We start from the raw sequence: 16,396 nt of genomic DNA on the forward strand, positions 1-16,396 counted from the left end.
ATCTAGTTTCTCCCTTGCTCGCTATCAGTGACGTCAAGGGTGGTGATTCCCCAGGTTTAAGAAAGGGAGTAAGGGAGGCAAGAGGCTGACACAGCTGAGTCAAGGCCTTCTGGTGCCTGTCCTTATCTTGACCCATGAGTCTTTCATTGCATTTTCTCTCCCCTGCCCTGCTGAGGAATGAAGTGATAGAGCAGCTTTGGATCAACCCACCACAGCTCTTAAATCCACACCCACGTGGCACATGGGAGTAAGAGACAACTCTTAACAAGTATCACACTTAAGTAACATTTATTATATCAGAGTAGATGGTCCAAGTTAAAAGTTCTCATGCAGTCAAGGGGCCTGGTGGCCGTAAAACTTGCCCGTTTGTGCTATGTGTGAGCACTTCCACTGAAGTGAAAGTAAGGCAGAACCAAAAATCAGCAAGGTAACAGGCACTTTGTTCCCAGTTCAAGCAGGGAAAAAAAAAGCCTAGATCAGGTCCTGGTCCCCCCCACCCCAAAAAAGCCTCATGTTTGTTAAACAAAATGTTGTAAAAAATAGAAAAAACCCAAGATACAGAAAATCAGTGCTCCCTAACCATACACTACGAGTTTACATCATCATATGTAAGACCAGAAGTATAAGAAATCATAAAGCTTACTATTAACAAGTGTTCAGTTACCTGGGATAGTTAGCGATATGTATAATACCAAGTATTTGACAGCAGCACAGTAACAGTCTGACTTGGTATTGCCAACCGTGTCTAACAGCTTGTCTAACCAGGTAAACGGTTGCTTGTAGGAAGTAACATAGAAAACGTATTTTAGATTCCACGCTACCTGGTTACATAAAACAGTGATATACAAAAAACTCATATACCAAACAATATTCTAAATAAATAGTTCATCTTCATGACTATATACAGAGTCCCCATGACATTAGTTATCCAAGAAGGGCATGTCTGTGTCCATGGGTGCTGGGGCAAGTTCACATAGATAGAACAGCGTGGCTTCGCTTGCTTCTGCCTCTGTCAGCGGTTCCAGCCGCACCAGTTTGCTCTGGGTGGGCTCGGGATCCAGGCTGCTCTCCAGGAGCTCGTCCACTTCCAGGGGCTTGTCAGCAGAGGAAAGAGTTTCAGCTGCAGAGCTCCCGCTCTCAACAGTGGAGCCTGGGGTGCCATCAAGGAATGCAAGGAGTGGAAACGCAGTGTACTGTATGAGCTGCTTATCTAAGGGGAAAAAAAAGTCCCAAACATTATTAGTTCACATGCCTTTCTATGTGTGGAAGGAAACAACAAAAATCCATCCCGCAGAATTAATTTTAAAACTAATAAAAAACATTATAGCTGTTACTAAAGAGTTGCTACATTCACATGTAACATGATTTTTCAGATTCTCGTGCAAAAACATCTGTTTCTCTGCACTTGATGCAATGCCAAAAACCTAAAAAGCAACTACAGTAAGTATTTTGGTTTTGTTATTTGCTAATCAGTGTAACACAAAAAAGAGCAAATAACTGAGATGTTTTTTAGAACAATGCGTGTTCAACAGTTGAACTATTTAAAAAAATCCACTACAACTGACCTGATTTGGGCTTAGAAACTTGTGTTTCCTGTGAAGCTTCTGGACCAGTGTTATTCTTCGTTTCTATTCCCTTTGTCTCCATCTGGAAATGAAAGCAGAATCTTAAAATACACACTTGAAGCCTTTTCCAATGCCACTAGAACACAGCTGACCAACTATTAAAAAAAAAAAAAAATTATTTGCGAAGTAGTATCAGTTACCCACACTAAGAGACCTTGGCTGAGAAAATGTGAAATGGAAACACAGGCTTACTCAAGCAAGAACCAAAACTAAAACTCAGAAATGAACTGGACAAATACAAAGAACTAGATCTTTGAACTACTGCTTAGTCTTGTGCTTCTCCCACCTGACAATACAGATGAAAACATTAAGACAAAGTGTGCACCATGTTTGCAAGTACTAAAATATTAGAGGATACAAAAGTCAGGAGACTGGTACAATGTACAGGTATTGACCTAAAGGTAGTGTATGAGTTTTAATGGACATTATTAATTAGTGTGCTTTTTCCTTTCCTGTTTAAAACCTAACAGGATGAATTTAGCAGCAGCCTTCCTATTCTCATGGAAGTCTTCACAGCCAGAGCATGAAAAAAATGCTATTATACCAGTAAGGAAAACAGTAAAGGATGAATAAAGTTTGCATCTCTCACTACTGAGCACATTGAGGAATGGATTTAAGACTTACTTTGGCATTAGTGATATGATCTGTGGGATTCATCTGCACGGAGCTTGTAAAAAGCTGAATAAGACAAAACACATCAAGTTTTAGGTATCTCGATGTTGCTATTAAGAATACAAGAATATCACATCTGCATGTGTGAGAATAATCCCTGTACTTAATGTTTTCACCCTCTGTCAGGCATTAGAGTTTATTTACAGGTAGTGACCACTTTTGCAAAGAAAACTGAGCTTTAGAGAATAATGGTTTGGAATTCCATGTACCTCGGTCACAAAGGAAACTGTATTACCCCTAACTGAGACTAACATGGTTTGCTGGAGTCTTAAAATACCAATTCCTTCTTATGTTGCTGCATGGAGAATGCAGTGCACAGTAAGGAAGAACACACCCTGACCAAGTTTGCAAGTGACACCAAACTGGAAGGAGTCATCAACATGTGGGAGAGCAGAGCTACTGTTAAGAGAGATGTCAGCAAGGTGGAAGAGGGGCCAACAGGCACTCCACCAGGTTCAATAGACAAGCGCATTTAGGACACAATAGCAACCTCATGCACTGGCTCAGGTCAGGGACCAAACAGACCAGGAGCAGCTCCTCAGAGATGGACCGGGGAGTTATGGTAGACAACACCCTACCATGAGTCAGCAGCGTGGCCTTGCTACAGGCAAAGCATCGCCAGGAGGTCAGTGGAAGCAACTATTTCTCTCTGCACAACACTTGTGGAAGAGTGGACGACACTAGAAGACTGTCCAGGTTTAGGCCTCCCAGTATGAGTTTTCAAACTAGAAGGCATCCAAAAGGCCACAGATGTTTGGGGGCTTATGACATACAAGAGGCTGTGGGAGCTTGGCTAACCTTGTTCAGAGAGGGCAGACAAGTGAGGATAACAGCACTCCTCCACTGCTTCTAAAGAGGTGTTACAGAGAAGACAGACTCCACAGAGGTGGACAAAAGACAAGAGCTACAAGCTGCAGCAGAAAAATTGTGACTGACATAAGAAAATTATTCTGAAAGAAGAGTCAAGCACTGGAACAGGCACCCAAGATGCTGTGGAATCTCCCATCTTCAGAGATTTCAGAATCTGAGTCAACAAGGTTCTGAGCAACATGATCTAACTTTGAAGCTGGCCCTGCCCTGAGCAAGGGGGCTGGACTAGATGACATGCACAGGTCCCTTCCAACGTAGACCATTCTACTTAACTTCAATCTGAAGAGAAATTTAGAACATCTATCCACTCCTAAGAAATAATCTGAAATGGCAGAGAAACTTGTAAAACAAATGCTAAGACCATTGTAACCCCAGTTCATTGACAAGACCACAGATGATGTGCTGGGCTATTTCAAGCAACAGTATTCATCTAATTGGTGTCTGAGTTCATGCGGCACCAAATGCAAGCATTATTTTATTAAGCAAAGCCATTTATCAATCAAAATCTTAAGCATTCGCTTCAGCAGTGGTGTAGCACTGAGAATCATACCAGTGACCCAGAAACACATTTTCGCAAATACTTATCGCTTTCCTTTTTTAAAGGGAAGAAATAAAAAAACCTGTTGTGTTTTGAACCTATTTGAAACAGTAACAACCCACACAAGTATCTTCTGTAGCGTGTTACCAAAATACTTAAAATAAACATTAAAAATTACATCGACCAGGAGATCTGGATCTATGCTGAACTGTCGTCCTGATAACATAGCTTGGAAGTCCTCTAAACTGCAGTCGATACTGTCAAGATAATCCAGAAGTTCAACTCTAGAAGACAAACAGTATTTTACTGCTGTATCCCTTAACAAAAGGAAAACAAATCCACAATTAAGCTTTACACAGATGTACTAAATGCATCCACAAATCTTCACCAGAACTAGAATGAACTATTTCCTTAGAAACAACCTCTGGAAAAACCTGAAAACTTTTAGCCTCCTTAGCAGAGAACCCAAGTAAAACAGACAGATATCACATCAACGTAACACTATGACGTGACATAAGCAGAAGTGAGATTCTAGCACCCAGGTAACCCTAACGAGAGCTATACAGATAAATCCCTACAGTTTAAGTAACGATATCCACAACATTAGACTGTCAGATTATGCACCCCAACTTGCTTCATGATGAAAACCAGAGGTCCTATCTTAAAATACTTAAACAGAAGACCAGGCTACTCACTTTCCAAGGAGATTTATATTCTGTGAAATGACTCCGTTCTCATTAAGTATGGAATCCATCATTGACACTGGATCTTCTGCAGTTAAAGTTGACTGGTTATTCAGCTGTACAGCACTTGACATGAGTGGGCTTGTACTGTCGCTGACTGGGCTGAGGGGTTCATTAGCTGTGACAGCAACTGATTCCGTGCTTTTATCCTCTTGAATTACAGGGGCATATTCTTCTTCATTATCATCTTCCACAATTACAATATCAGGAGAATGACTACAGCTGTAATGTGAGACACATGAATTTAAGTATTTCATACACTCATTAAATTGGTACTGCTCCATAGGTTTAGTTATTTCTCATTTTAGTCAAGCTACAGTAAGGAAATAAACTTCCCTGCTGTTTTTTAATATGAAACATGGCAAGATACTGTAAACATCTATTTTCTGCTGATACGATGCTGTAATGCTCAATACAGTTAGTACAGCTCAGCTAGCAGACACTGTTGTGCTAGACCACAGTAACGACTGCTATAAAGCAACCCAGGTATTTTTTGCATTAGAAGAACTAGTATAAAGTATGTACAAAATGGACCAAAGAACATGAGGCCATCAAACTAGGCAGACAATATATATTTTGCATCTTTCCTGTTGAACAAAATTAATTCTGGAGCATCCACAACATGAAGGATCTCAGTTGACAGTGTTGTAGTTAATTAAGCTTGTTATGTATAGCAGGGAGGCAACCTAAAAACCAAGAAAGAGTCTAAAATGATTTGCTTTCCTCCATATTCTGGTTTTCTTAACCCTTAAGTACCTATTTGTTGTCCTGTCCCTCTATCACAGCCTTATCTTCACGAAGCTTTTCTATCAGAGAATGCATTCCTAGATACCAACTGAACAGGAACAACGGTACTAGTTTAAGTATAAACTAGAAATATATTTTATTAGTTGAGGTAAAAGATCGGTCTGTTAATACAATGCAACTCAGGAAGAGAGCTGTGTTGCAATCCATGAAGTTTCAGCTGCTCACAGCTGGAATATGAACTACTTCCATAGTGCTAAGTATAGACACGAAGGGACACTGTCACAAAACACATGAGACTGAATAAAAAGCCCTCTTGAAATTAACTATCTTAAAGTTCAAAGACAACACCAACACTTGACAAACAGCACATGCAAATTATTCTCTATAAAAATCTGTAAAAACAAGGGAAGCCATTCCTGTCTGTATTTATAACCAAAACTAAGACAACTTCACTTAGTCTGTCTTTGGACAAGTAGTATGTTTAACAAGAGTGCAATAATACTGATTGCTTCTCACTAGTTTCTATCTTCAGTATATTAAAACTCCAACAGCCAATTAACTATTTGGAACAAATGCAGAGGTCAATAAATCAGAACCTAGTGTGAATTCACAGATGGAGCTTCTGTATGTGCAGGAGTACTGAATAATTCTGACTTCATTAAAAAAATGACCCAAGACATCTGACTTACTGTACATTATCAACACTGAAAGTCAATTATCTATATAGACTGCTAAAGACTTCTTACTTGGAAGAATCTGAAGTGGTATCTTCATTTGCTTCTGGTGTAATAGGAGGATTTTCTTCATCACCCATGGGATTTTCTTCATCGCCCACATCCTCAGTGACATCATAAATAATGATGTCATCTGAAATCTGTTCCCTTTGTTTTAAGCCCTCATTTCTGTTGAGAGGTACCTAAGAATTATTTTAAGAAGAGTCATGGGACAGAAGGACAATAAGCTTCAGCATTCTGCCAGTTATCATTGGATCTTGCAATACTTCAATTCTAAAGAGGTATAAGAGCTTTCCTACACCTCTAAGAGATGACAAGATGTTTGTATAGATCTACATTGAATAGAAAAACATACAAATAAACGAACAAGCTGGAGAACAGTAGCTACAGGAAAAAAATATTTGGCAAATACTACAGGCATAGAAATAAAAATATGCTAGTACTACCATCAAAAGCAACAAAAGAGCTACGATGGGACTAAATAAGACCTAAAAATATTAAAACAGTGACTGGCATTTAAGTAGTACTTTGTTATAAAACTATTAATTCTAGTACCATGCTACAGCACTCGTTCTAATGATTTCCTCACCAACCATTATTTGGGTAGCAAAAACAACTTTCAGTGGTGTGACCCATTCAAATGGCACAGCATCCAGACATGAGTTTGCTGGGTTGGATGCTGCCTTGCAGAGCACCATGCTGAATCCTTGTCCCTGTATGGGGCTAGGGATACCTACCTCTCAGAGATAACACCACAACATAGCCCTGCTATTTCTAACAGCGCTGCTATTAAAAGCAAACTGTTCTCTGTAGGATCACATCAAGCTGTATTTAATACACATACATGTTTATATATACTTATAAATGTTTTTATTGAAAAGCGAATTGTGATTATCAACATGCTTGGCTTCTGAAGGAAAGACAGCATGGCATATTGCTTCTATAAATTGATAGCTCTCAGTACACAGCTATGTTTTATTCCCCATAAGACAAGCTACTTGATCTGTCTGCCCCCTCCACTCCTTCCTTCATCGTAACAGAAGAATACATAACAGAAGAGTACACATAATAGAAAACTTACATGGTGGTTACTGTCAGCGGGTTCTTTCACGATTTGTTGAAATACATTTGACTTTGTAGGTCCATTAGTGTTCAGAAGTAGAGGCCTAAATCAGATATAATAAAGGAAGAAAGCCATCTCAAAACTAATTCTTTGGGTTCAGTCAACAAAACATGTGAGTACATTGACTGGATAGCAAGTTTTCAAGACCATATTTACCTCTTGCGTTTTAGGCTCACTAGTTGGTTATTCTGCACCAAGGTAACGATAAACTGTACAATCTATAAGGAAAAGAACACTCTTGTTAGTCACTCTGTAATTGCTTCTCTCAAGAGTACCAAGATACTTTAAAGCACAAGACTTCAATAATGTAATCTATACATATACAGAACACTTAGTTTGTGTAGCAACTTTCATATAGAACTGTTTGGAAAAGTTAAGAATCATGATAGAATAGAAAACACTGCTGGTAGTATCTAAAAAGAATAAAGTTATTCAGTTGTCTGAAAAAGGCTTTTCACACAGCAATTAAGAGCAGACTTTTACAGTACATCATATAGTACACAGAAAAACATCCAGTAACTCAAACTATTAGAAGAACTCTAATAAGCAATGACAGAAGGCACATATGTTGACTGTATACGTAAACGGCATCTGCAAATACTGATTCTGGTGAAAGGCATCTTTGACATATTCAGAAAGAGTGACGTACACCTAACAGTATTCATCAGCTGCCTTTCCATTATACATGTCAGGTCTTTTTCCCTTATGTTTTAAAAACCTAAGGATTACAAGTATGTATCTGGCTTGAACAAACTAAAACATAATCAGTAGGAGTCTCTGCTACAGGGCTGCTTTCAGTGTTGCTATTTCTGTTATGTTTAAAAAAAAAAAAAAAGAAAAGAATGAATGTGTAAAAACTCTTCGCATTTACATCAGTTTTGGTAAATCCTAAGTCCAACTGTTAAACTAAGCTAACATTTTCAGTGGGTTCCACTCAACTTGTTCTTCTGATAACTTTAGAAATATACAGTCAGAGGGTCAGTTAATTAGGACAGCAGTGGATTTCCAGTACAGAACTTTGTAATTTTTGCAGTGAGAGATTTTCCTGAGATCATCCAACAAGAATCATCTGATTCCTGAAGTAATAAAAAATGGATGGACCATTTTAAGGGTACCTTAATGAATGATGTAAGATGTTCCTGAACCTCTTTATTTGAAAATGTTTAAAAGAATTTGGCTTTAACATCTGCTTATGAAGTGAAGTACACTGAATGTGTGTTACACAAAGATCTGCCCACCATACACCACCCTGTGGGGTTTTTTTTCTCTTAAAACACATTTCACACACTACCAAAAAAAAAAAAAAAAGAGGGCAAAACAAGGCAATACGTGGCACAGTATTTCTTGTTCAGAAGCACTCGCTCATTCATATACAACACTTGAATGAAGTGTCTTATACTTACTTTCCGAATAACTTGCTGTTGTTTCAAGTGTTTTGCTCTCAGTTCTGCCACTTCCCTCCAAAGAGATTCATTCTCCCTGTTTGGAAAGCACAATTTAAAAGTCAAACTAAAACTAAGTTTTAAAATATTTACATTAAGAATTTTTGCTAATGGTTACTTAGCTTCATTGAAGCTCTGAAATGTGTTTTTAAATTGTTGGGGAAAAATGCAAAAAAGAAACAAAGTCATAGTCAGCAGCCTTGGCAGATAACTACAAAATGGAGACCTAAACATCACAAATAGCCTGCAGGCAATTTCCAGCCCCCTAAAAAAAAAAAAAAAAAAAAAAAAAGCCAATTTGGCAAGACTTATTACACACACCTTCAGCGTTTGAAAAAAACCCTATTGTTTCCTTTGCCATTAACAAAGTTACCTTCTCCTCTTCCTTCTAGTAATTAAATCCTAAGGAATTGGTTTCTAGCAGCAGCAAAGGATCAAACAGTAGAAGAATGCAGTTGCCTTTCACCACCGAAAACCAGAGCTCTTCATCTACATCAAGCCTGTTTTCCCTCCCTCACACACTTCGACTTCCAACTGTACATCCATACTGTAAGCACCTTTACAGAACAAGCTCTCAAGTCACACATGCAGTTCTCATGAAATGCTGCCATTTTACAAATGTGGGTTTTTCCAGTACTCACAGGAGTCCAGTTGCTGAGACATTATCAAACTGCTGTAAAGTGGTCCTCACTTATCACATCCATAAATCTCATTTTTTCCAACAGCATAAAGTACATTAAGGGGAAGATAACTGACACCAAAAGCTTCACTGAATAAGGAAAGACAACATACCACCCTCCTCTCTTTTGCAGTTTAGTTTTTAACAGAGAGGTATACCAACAACAACAACATAAAAGGAAAATCTCTCCAGTGGTGTCTGGGTTTTTAGGAAATCTTAAGCTAAGTTTTTGGGAACAGTTGTTTATATGCAGTGTGATGAAGCTTATTACTCACCCCTCAAACTGCTCCTATGTCAAACATACACTTTAAGAGTACAGTTCCATCACAAATTTAACAACTGAGGTCAGGGATTCTGAACTTCCTCAATTTCTCATCAGTTTTATTAACATGTTTTGTAGGACTAAGTCTTCTGATTTAGTTCCAGTTTCCACTTAAATAATTTTAAACTCATGGGATAACAATACGGATGTCAAAGACAAACCATTTTATCTTCTCATCTCTACAAACTGTCAGGTCATTAGCAACTGGATGTCATTTCAGCCAAAGTCAGTTCTGTTCTGGGCAGGGGTTTGGACCGGACAGCCTTGTGAAGTTTCTTTCAATCCAAATTATTAGTCTACAATTTGGAAAGGGTGAATATCAACATTTTTACTCTAGATTGGCCAGATTCTAAAACTCTTCCTAGACAAAATAAGTTTACCTTTGGATATACTACCACTAAAGCAATTAGAACTGAAGACTAGAAATGACATAATTTAATTCTTAAAAATTAAACTAATCGGTGACCTCTGCCACAGAAGTACACAATCATTTATGTTCTCAACATAAGACTCCTGAGATAGTTATTGCTGAGGTATCGTGACTTACAGTGCATGAGCTTATGGTCGTACACCCTGCCAGTATCTACATACCCTAAAGCAGGGGTGTCAACCTCATTTTCACCACGGAACACATCAGCCTCACAGTTGCCTTCAAAGGCCGAATGTAATTAGTTCTAAAGTTACATTTGGCCCTTTGAAGGCAACCGTGAGGTTGATGTGGTCCCCAGTGAAAATGAACCTGACGCCCCTGCTCTAAAGGATTAAATAATTTGTGACACACATCTCTCACTGTTGAGAATAAATCCTAATTAGTAAATAGGTAATAATGCAATTCTAAAAATACCCTATTTATATTTGGATTTTAGATTCTGTAGCTCTGTCACTGAGGCAACTAAAGAATTTCCAAATTAGATTTCTAAACAGATTTTCATAGACATTAACTCTACCACAATTTTTAACAGTGGGGGAACAAAGACAACAGGAAAATAAAAAGCAATAAGCGAAGACATTATTTGTCAGGAGAAAGTATTAGAAGCAATTTGCACAAACCAAACTTTGCCTCTAACTAAACACAGTAACTACTTCAAACTTGAAGACATAAGCCAGCATACTTTATGCTAAGAGCTGAGTTGAATATTCAGTCTCATCAGCATTATGGAACTACTGTTCAAGGTTTTATGTAACTGTCCACTACTAGACAGCTCTTCAAATACTGACATTGCCTATTACTTTTAGCCATATCAAAATATTCCGTTTTTAATGCAATTCTTTTATTTAAATTTACTTTCCTAAAGCAATATTTGACGTTAGGCAACAAGATCAGGAAATACCTAAAATTAGGTCTTTGTCTAGTATCTATTATCAGAATTACTCAATTTTAGTAGTCAGTTGCTGATGGAGCAGCTTACCTCTTCAAAACAGACAATCGAGATTCAATAGTCTCTTGTTTAATTTGCACCTTTTGAGCGCTACTTATTATTTTGGAGAGATCTTCCTGACGTATCTTGTTTTCTTCAGGTCTCGAAGAAGAAACCTGTAAAATATTAGAATCCAGAAACAACACTTTCCTTTACTCATGTTGATGACTATCTTCTTTTGGTAATCAAGTATATTTTCTTCCAGTGTTGATAAATCATGCATTTAAGTTAAAAATAAACCAAGTATCAAGTAAAAAAATACAGAAACACACAGATTTCCTGTTACAGCTGTTGTATCAGCTTTAGTTGTTACAAATATTTGTGTACGTTCAGATTTTTCAGGCATTCTCTTAAGTGCTCTACTTCATCATAACTACTTCACTATTAACATAGTGTTAATAAGTACATCCCTTTCACCACAGTTTAACTTGCTATATTTCTATTTGAAATCTGTATTCACCTGATTCACAGTAACAGTAGAGCACATTTCAAAATTACATTTAGCAGCACATCAAGCATGTTTATAGGTTTTCCCCCTGTTCTCTTTGGTGGAAAGTTTAATGCTTACAGTAGTTTTGTTCTGAAACTAGATATATGAACAAGCAGATTGTTATATTACTGATTCTTAAGTCAAAGCACGCTCTGCACTCATTTTAATACCCATTTGCAAAATGTCATATTTGTATAACTCATTCATTTTTGCCACCTGTGAAAACTTACTATAATGACAGCAAAGCAAGTTAGATAAAAAAGCCCAGTCAAATCACCCAAAATATCTTCAAGCAAGCCAAGATACAGATATGAGCGATTTGCTTCCCCAAAACTCAAACTTATTTGCATCCACAATCCTGCAATTAAGCTTGACATGAACTTTGCTATTCATTCATACCTACTAGGACAGATCTTCCACATACTGAGTTTTCACTAACCTTCCTTTTAATGTGTTCCAACAAGTCTTCCCTGCCTTGCTTAAAATACGGGTGCTGAAACTCTACTGGACCATCTCTCTCCAATTTGACGATCCCAGAATCAAGATGGACAACTTTACGGAAGCCATCTTTAAAAAAAGAAACAGAAAAGGAAAAAAAAATTAACACCTCTCAAAACCCACAATTGCAACTATGCTGTCCCAACTATTCCTTTATCAGTTTTGAGGATAAGACAGTATCCTACCTGCAAAGAAGGTAGGGTCACTGCTCAAAGGAAGTTCTCTACAATTAAACATGTACAGGATCTAGAATGATGCTAGAAAGCAAAAACCCAACAACTTACACATGTTTAACTGTCTGACAAAGCTTGCCATGTTGTTGTGCTTGAAGTACTTGGGAAGAATCTCTTTTGCAAATCTCTGTTCATCCAACACCAAGAAACTCTGGCCATTCTAAAATGAGAGACACATTAAGCTACTTACAGACCATCACAGAAAACATGCTGGGCTTTTAGAATTCATCACCAGATAGGAATGTTTCCTTTGTGCATGCAGTAAGTAACTGATCTGCTTGCTTAAAATTTTCCACAACAAAAGTTGCAAAGCAACACCATATTATCAATTTACATAGCTATTCATATCTGAAAGGGAACAGCTTTATTGTTACTCATTGCCTCCTTGAGAAATTAATTATTTGTTTACCAACAATTATCATAGTTTTGCTACAGGATAATCCTATCAATTTTGTATGTAGCTTCAAAGTACTGGGAAGGAATCTAACAAACAGACTGCACAAGGGAAAAAAAAAACAACAAAACAACACAACCAGCTGAGAGTCCCTTCTGCTTTCCAGTATAGAGGCATGATTAGTTTGATAGGACTTGTAGGGTGTCCACTGGGGTTTGGAGTTACCAAAACATAGCCACCCAAGGCAACATCCCCATCCTCCTGGGATGTCAGCTGTAAGGGAGGACTGATCTTATTTCATCCACAAGCTGTAACTAAAATAGAAAGGTCAGCTCTTTGTTCTTTAGTAACTGTGCTCCATTAACTAAAGGACGAGGAACTGGCAGAATCCAAACTAGCTACTTCAAAATGGTTTAGGTTTCATCTGTACACCCACAGTACTCTCAACCTCTGTTTAATAAGAAGTAGCACATTATCTTTGACAAATGTCAGCACTGACACTGCACTTTCTTAGAAACCCTTTATTTCAACAAGTCACGTTTGTTTCTTACTCCAAATGCCAGCAGTTCTATGATCTCAAGAAATGCAAAGAACCAACCATAAGACCATGTGAAGGTCCTTACCCAAGAGCTTGTTTCGGAGAAATCAGCAAGGTTGGTCAGAAGCAGGATTTATAAATGGCTCACCACTGGATGAGTTAGGAGCTTAAGAGAGGAGGGTGGGAAGATGAAAACCTCCCAGTTATGTGCCCACCTATCCCCTACTGAGAATCAGTCAGTGGAAGGAAAAGAGGAAGCAAACTAAGCAAAGGGACAGATCATTTTAGCCAATGCATTAAAGAAACTCACCAGCCAAAGGTAGTCATATGGCACTACAGTGACCTGTGATGTCAACGGCTTTCACGCTGCACCTTACTTCATTGCCACTTTGACATTGTTCAGGCTGAGTGCAGAAAATCTGGGCAATACTTCTACTAGTTGTTGCCCTGATAGTCATTTACAGCAAAGCTGTACAGACATGAAGACCTGACTTGAACTCATTAAAGCACTACTACACAGCTAAATACAGTTTCCAAGTTCTAGTGTTACTGATTGCAGCACACAGCAATCTTCCAAGTACCTCATTTGGTACTCCTCGTACACAGTTCCACAGACAACACGTACCCGCAGCTTCACTGACATAAGTATGCATGGAGACAAAGTCTGGCTGTTTGGTTTCAGAGGGTGTTTATCCTTACAGTGTAAAGATATGGGTTTGTATAGGAAGGAAGCAAGTATTAGAGTAACTGTACTCTTCTTTCCCTGTTACACTTGGTACACTTTCTGTACGCCACAATCTTGACATACTGTATTTTATAAGGTGTCATCACTTGTGTACCAAGCGATCCCAAAACGTCCCCCCACACAATAACTACCGTATATTGATAACATCAACTTTGATTAGCAGATCTTCCTTCCACAAACAGCCTTGCAGAATATAAAATTAGTCTTTATTCTTAATTAAGAAAATAATACAAGGATACCTAATAATAGCCTTGACGTGCTTATTTGAGATAAGCATAAGCAATTTATTTGCAAAGTCTCCATTGAAAGCATAGGGTGGCAAAAATGGCACTTCTTAAACTAGACAAGATCTGAATCTTCATACAGCTCTTTGCATCACTCTTAAAGGAAAAGAGGAAAAAAAAAAGGGAGGAAAAGCTGCTGTAATCTACCGAAACTACCTGTTTCCTTCTTCAGAAGTTTTGGCTGGTTACTGGTAACATTATCAGTAAAATGTTTAAGATAAGTCCAGTTGAAGATGTTGATGCAGTTTGAGAATAAGCATTTTAAAAATAAAAATTATTTTAAAAACATCTAAGATATATAGACAAATGAAGTTATTATTAAAAACAAAACTACTTAGCATTTATCACAAGAGTTAGTAATTACTACTGCAGCAAACTTGCCAGTACTTTATTACATAGTAAGAAGGTGGTTACTTCCCGCTTTCCAGTATTTTAAGATACTTACAAACTTTGTGCCCTGATAACACTTCTTTTACTTACTACAACCGCCCACATTTGAATATAAAGGATTCAAGATGAAAGGGCATGCAACACAGGTTTACCATTTTTCTTAAAACCAATCAAAGTAGAAGTATATCAACATGGCTGCTGTACCCGTTTAATCTGCAGTTCCCAGGACAGGGACTCCAGTTGCCAAAACAAACAGCAACAGATCGACACATGTATCGGCCCCATCACTACCGATGGGCACCCGGCTTGACTTTCCGCAGAGACATGCCCGTGACCCATCCTTTCCAGGCCGCACAAGGCCGGGGGTGGAAGCTGATGTGTGGATGGCGGTGGTGCCCGCTCCAGCAGGTGGACACAAACCCGGGCAGACACCACCCGAGCGCAACAGTTGTCGCCCCACGTGGCCGCCCGCCAGTGAGGGCGGGCCGCTCCCGCCGGCCCATGGCGCCTGCGGGCAGCAAGCTCGGCGCGGCCACCCCCGTCCCCGTGGGAAAGGCCGCTCGATCTGGATGGGTGTCACATGGGGGATCATCTCTCCCTTCTGCTTCATGTGCAGGAGACGACAACTCCCCGATTTCCGCCCCCCCCCCCCTTTTTTTTTTACCCGGGAACCGCGCGCTGTCACGCAGTCCGCGAGCCCGGTTATTTACCCGCGGTGGAAAACCCCGCCGCATCTCTGTCTTTCCCGCACTATGGCTTAATAAAAGCTGCCCGTCGGCCCAGCGCAAAAAAAACAACCCCTCTCCGATCCCTGACCCCCAAGCCCAGGGGCGCCCACCCATCGCCCCTCCCGGAAAAACCCCCAGCCTGCTCAGTCGGGGCTGGCACACAAACCCCCCATCGGCAGGCCGGGGCGCGGCCCCCAGCGCTCGTACTCCCCAGGTAACCGCCGCCGGAAGCGAGGGAAACCGGCATCTCCCCGGCAGCCCTGCCCGGGCTGGGAGAGCTGCGGCGGCCCAGAGCAGCCGCACGGCGGGTCGGGCGGGGGGCGGGCTGGCGGTGCTCCCCCGGCTCGGCGGGGGGAAGCCAGGCCAAGCCATGCGGGCGTGCGCAGGTTTTCTACCCTCCTCTCCCCACGCGCCGAGACGGCGTCTCCCCGCCCGCCCCACCGCCGCGGGCCCCGTGGAAGGCCCACCAGCCGGCCGGCCCCCCCGATAGGCCGCGGGTTCCCGCCAGGCACGGGAGGGTCTGCCCGACGCCGCCGGAGGAACTGGTGCGGGAGGAAGGGGGGGGTAGCACATCCCACCGCCCCGCGCACGCGGGCGGGAGCGAGCCGGCCAACCGCCACGGCTAGCGCGCCGCACCTGGCTCCAGGTGATGAGCTGGTTGCTGGGGGCCTCTCCCACCAGCGCCCACAGCTTGCTGAGGAAGGCCGGGACCCCCGCGCTGGCGGAGGGCGGCGGCTGCGGCTGGGGGGTCTGCGGCTGCTCCTGCTTCATTGTCGCTCGAGATCCTCTGCCGTCTGGCCGGGGGAGGGGCGCAGAGGGACGAGAACCAGCTCGACTTTCCCCCGCCCCGCGCCTGCGCACCGGGCGCCCCCCGCATGCGCGGCGGCCCGCTGCACGTGCGCGTGCGTTCCGGACGGCCGCCTGCCCGCCCCTTCCCCCCGCGCTTTACATAACGGCCCCACGTGCACCCCCCTGTCACGTGTCACAACAGCGCGGGCCAGGCCGGCCGGCAGGGGTGCGTGGTCCCACCCACAAAGAAGTGGAGTGGCTGGGACCAATGAGGGCGCGTCTCTCCCCTGGGGGTGTGGCCAGGCAGTAGGCTGGGCACCGATTCCCAGCGGGGCATAAGGATGAACCTAAGTAGATGCGGAGACGCTGAAGAGACGCAGCGGTCTCCAGGGAA

The 16,396-nt window shown here is 41.3% G+C and overlaps 1 protein-coding gene across 3 annotated transcripts; it reads right to left on the reverse strand.

The window, feature by feature from the left end:
* Window positions 1-271: 271 nt before the first annotated feature.
* On the reverse strand, window positions 272-16,077 carry HSF2 (heat shock transcription factor 2). Of its 3 annotated transcripts, XM_065833565.2 has the most exons (13): window positions 15,850-16,077; window positions 12,186-12,294; window positions 11,843-11,970; window positions 10,905-11,029; window positions 8,456-8,531; window positions 7,209-7,270; window positions 7,011-7,095; window positions 5,942-6,111; window positions 4,401-4,670; window positions 3,884-3,989; window positions 2,250-2,303; window positions 1,566-1,647; window positions 272-1,210 (listed from the first exon to the last, which is right to left on the reverse strand). In XM_065833565.2, exons 1-13 carry the CDS (start codon window positions 15,982-15,984, stop codon window positions 921-923), a joined length of 1,692 nt encoding a protein of 563 aa, XP_065689637.2. In that variant the 5' UTR covers window positions 15,985-16,077; the 3' UTR covers window positions 272-920. The 3 variants fall into 3 exon arrangements, 2 of the variants coding, with proteins under 2 accessions (XP_065689637.2, XP_065689638.2); XM_065833566.2 differs by lacking the exon at window positions 2,250-2,303; XR_011738399.1 differs by lacking the exons at window positions 2,250-2,303; window positions 3,884-3,989 and having other exon boundaries at window positions 1,074-1,210.
* Window positions 16,078-16,396: the final 319 nt, after the last annotated feature.

The sequence above is a fragment of the Patagioenas fasciata genome, chromosome 3 (assembly GCF_037038585.1).
Source record: "Patagioenas fasciata isolate bPatFas1 chromosome 3, bPatFas1.hap1, whole genome shotgun sequence".
Lineage (NCBI taxonomy): Eukaryota > Metazoa > Chordata > Aves > Columbiformes > Columbidae > Patagioenas > Patagioenas fasciata.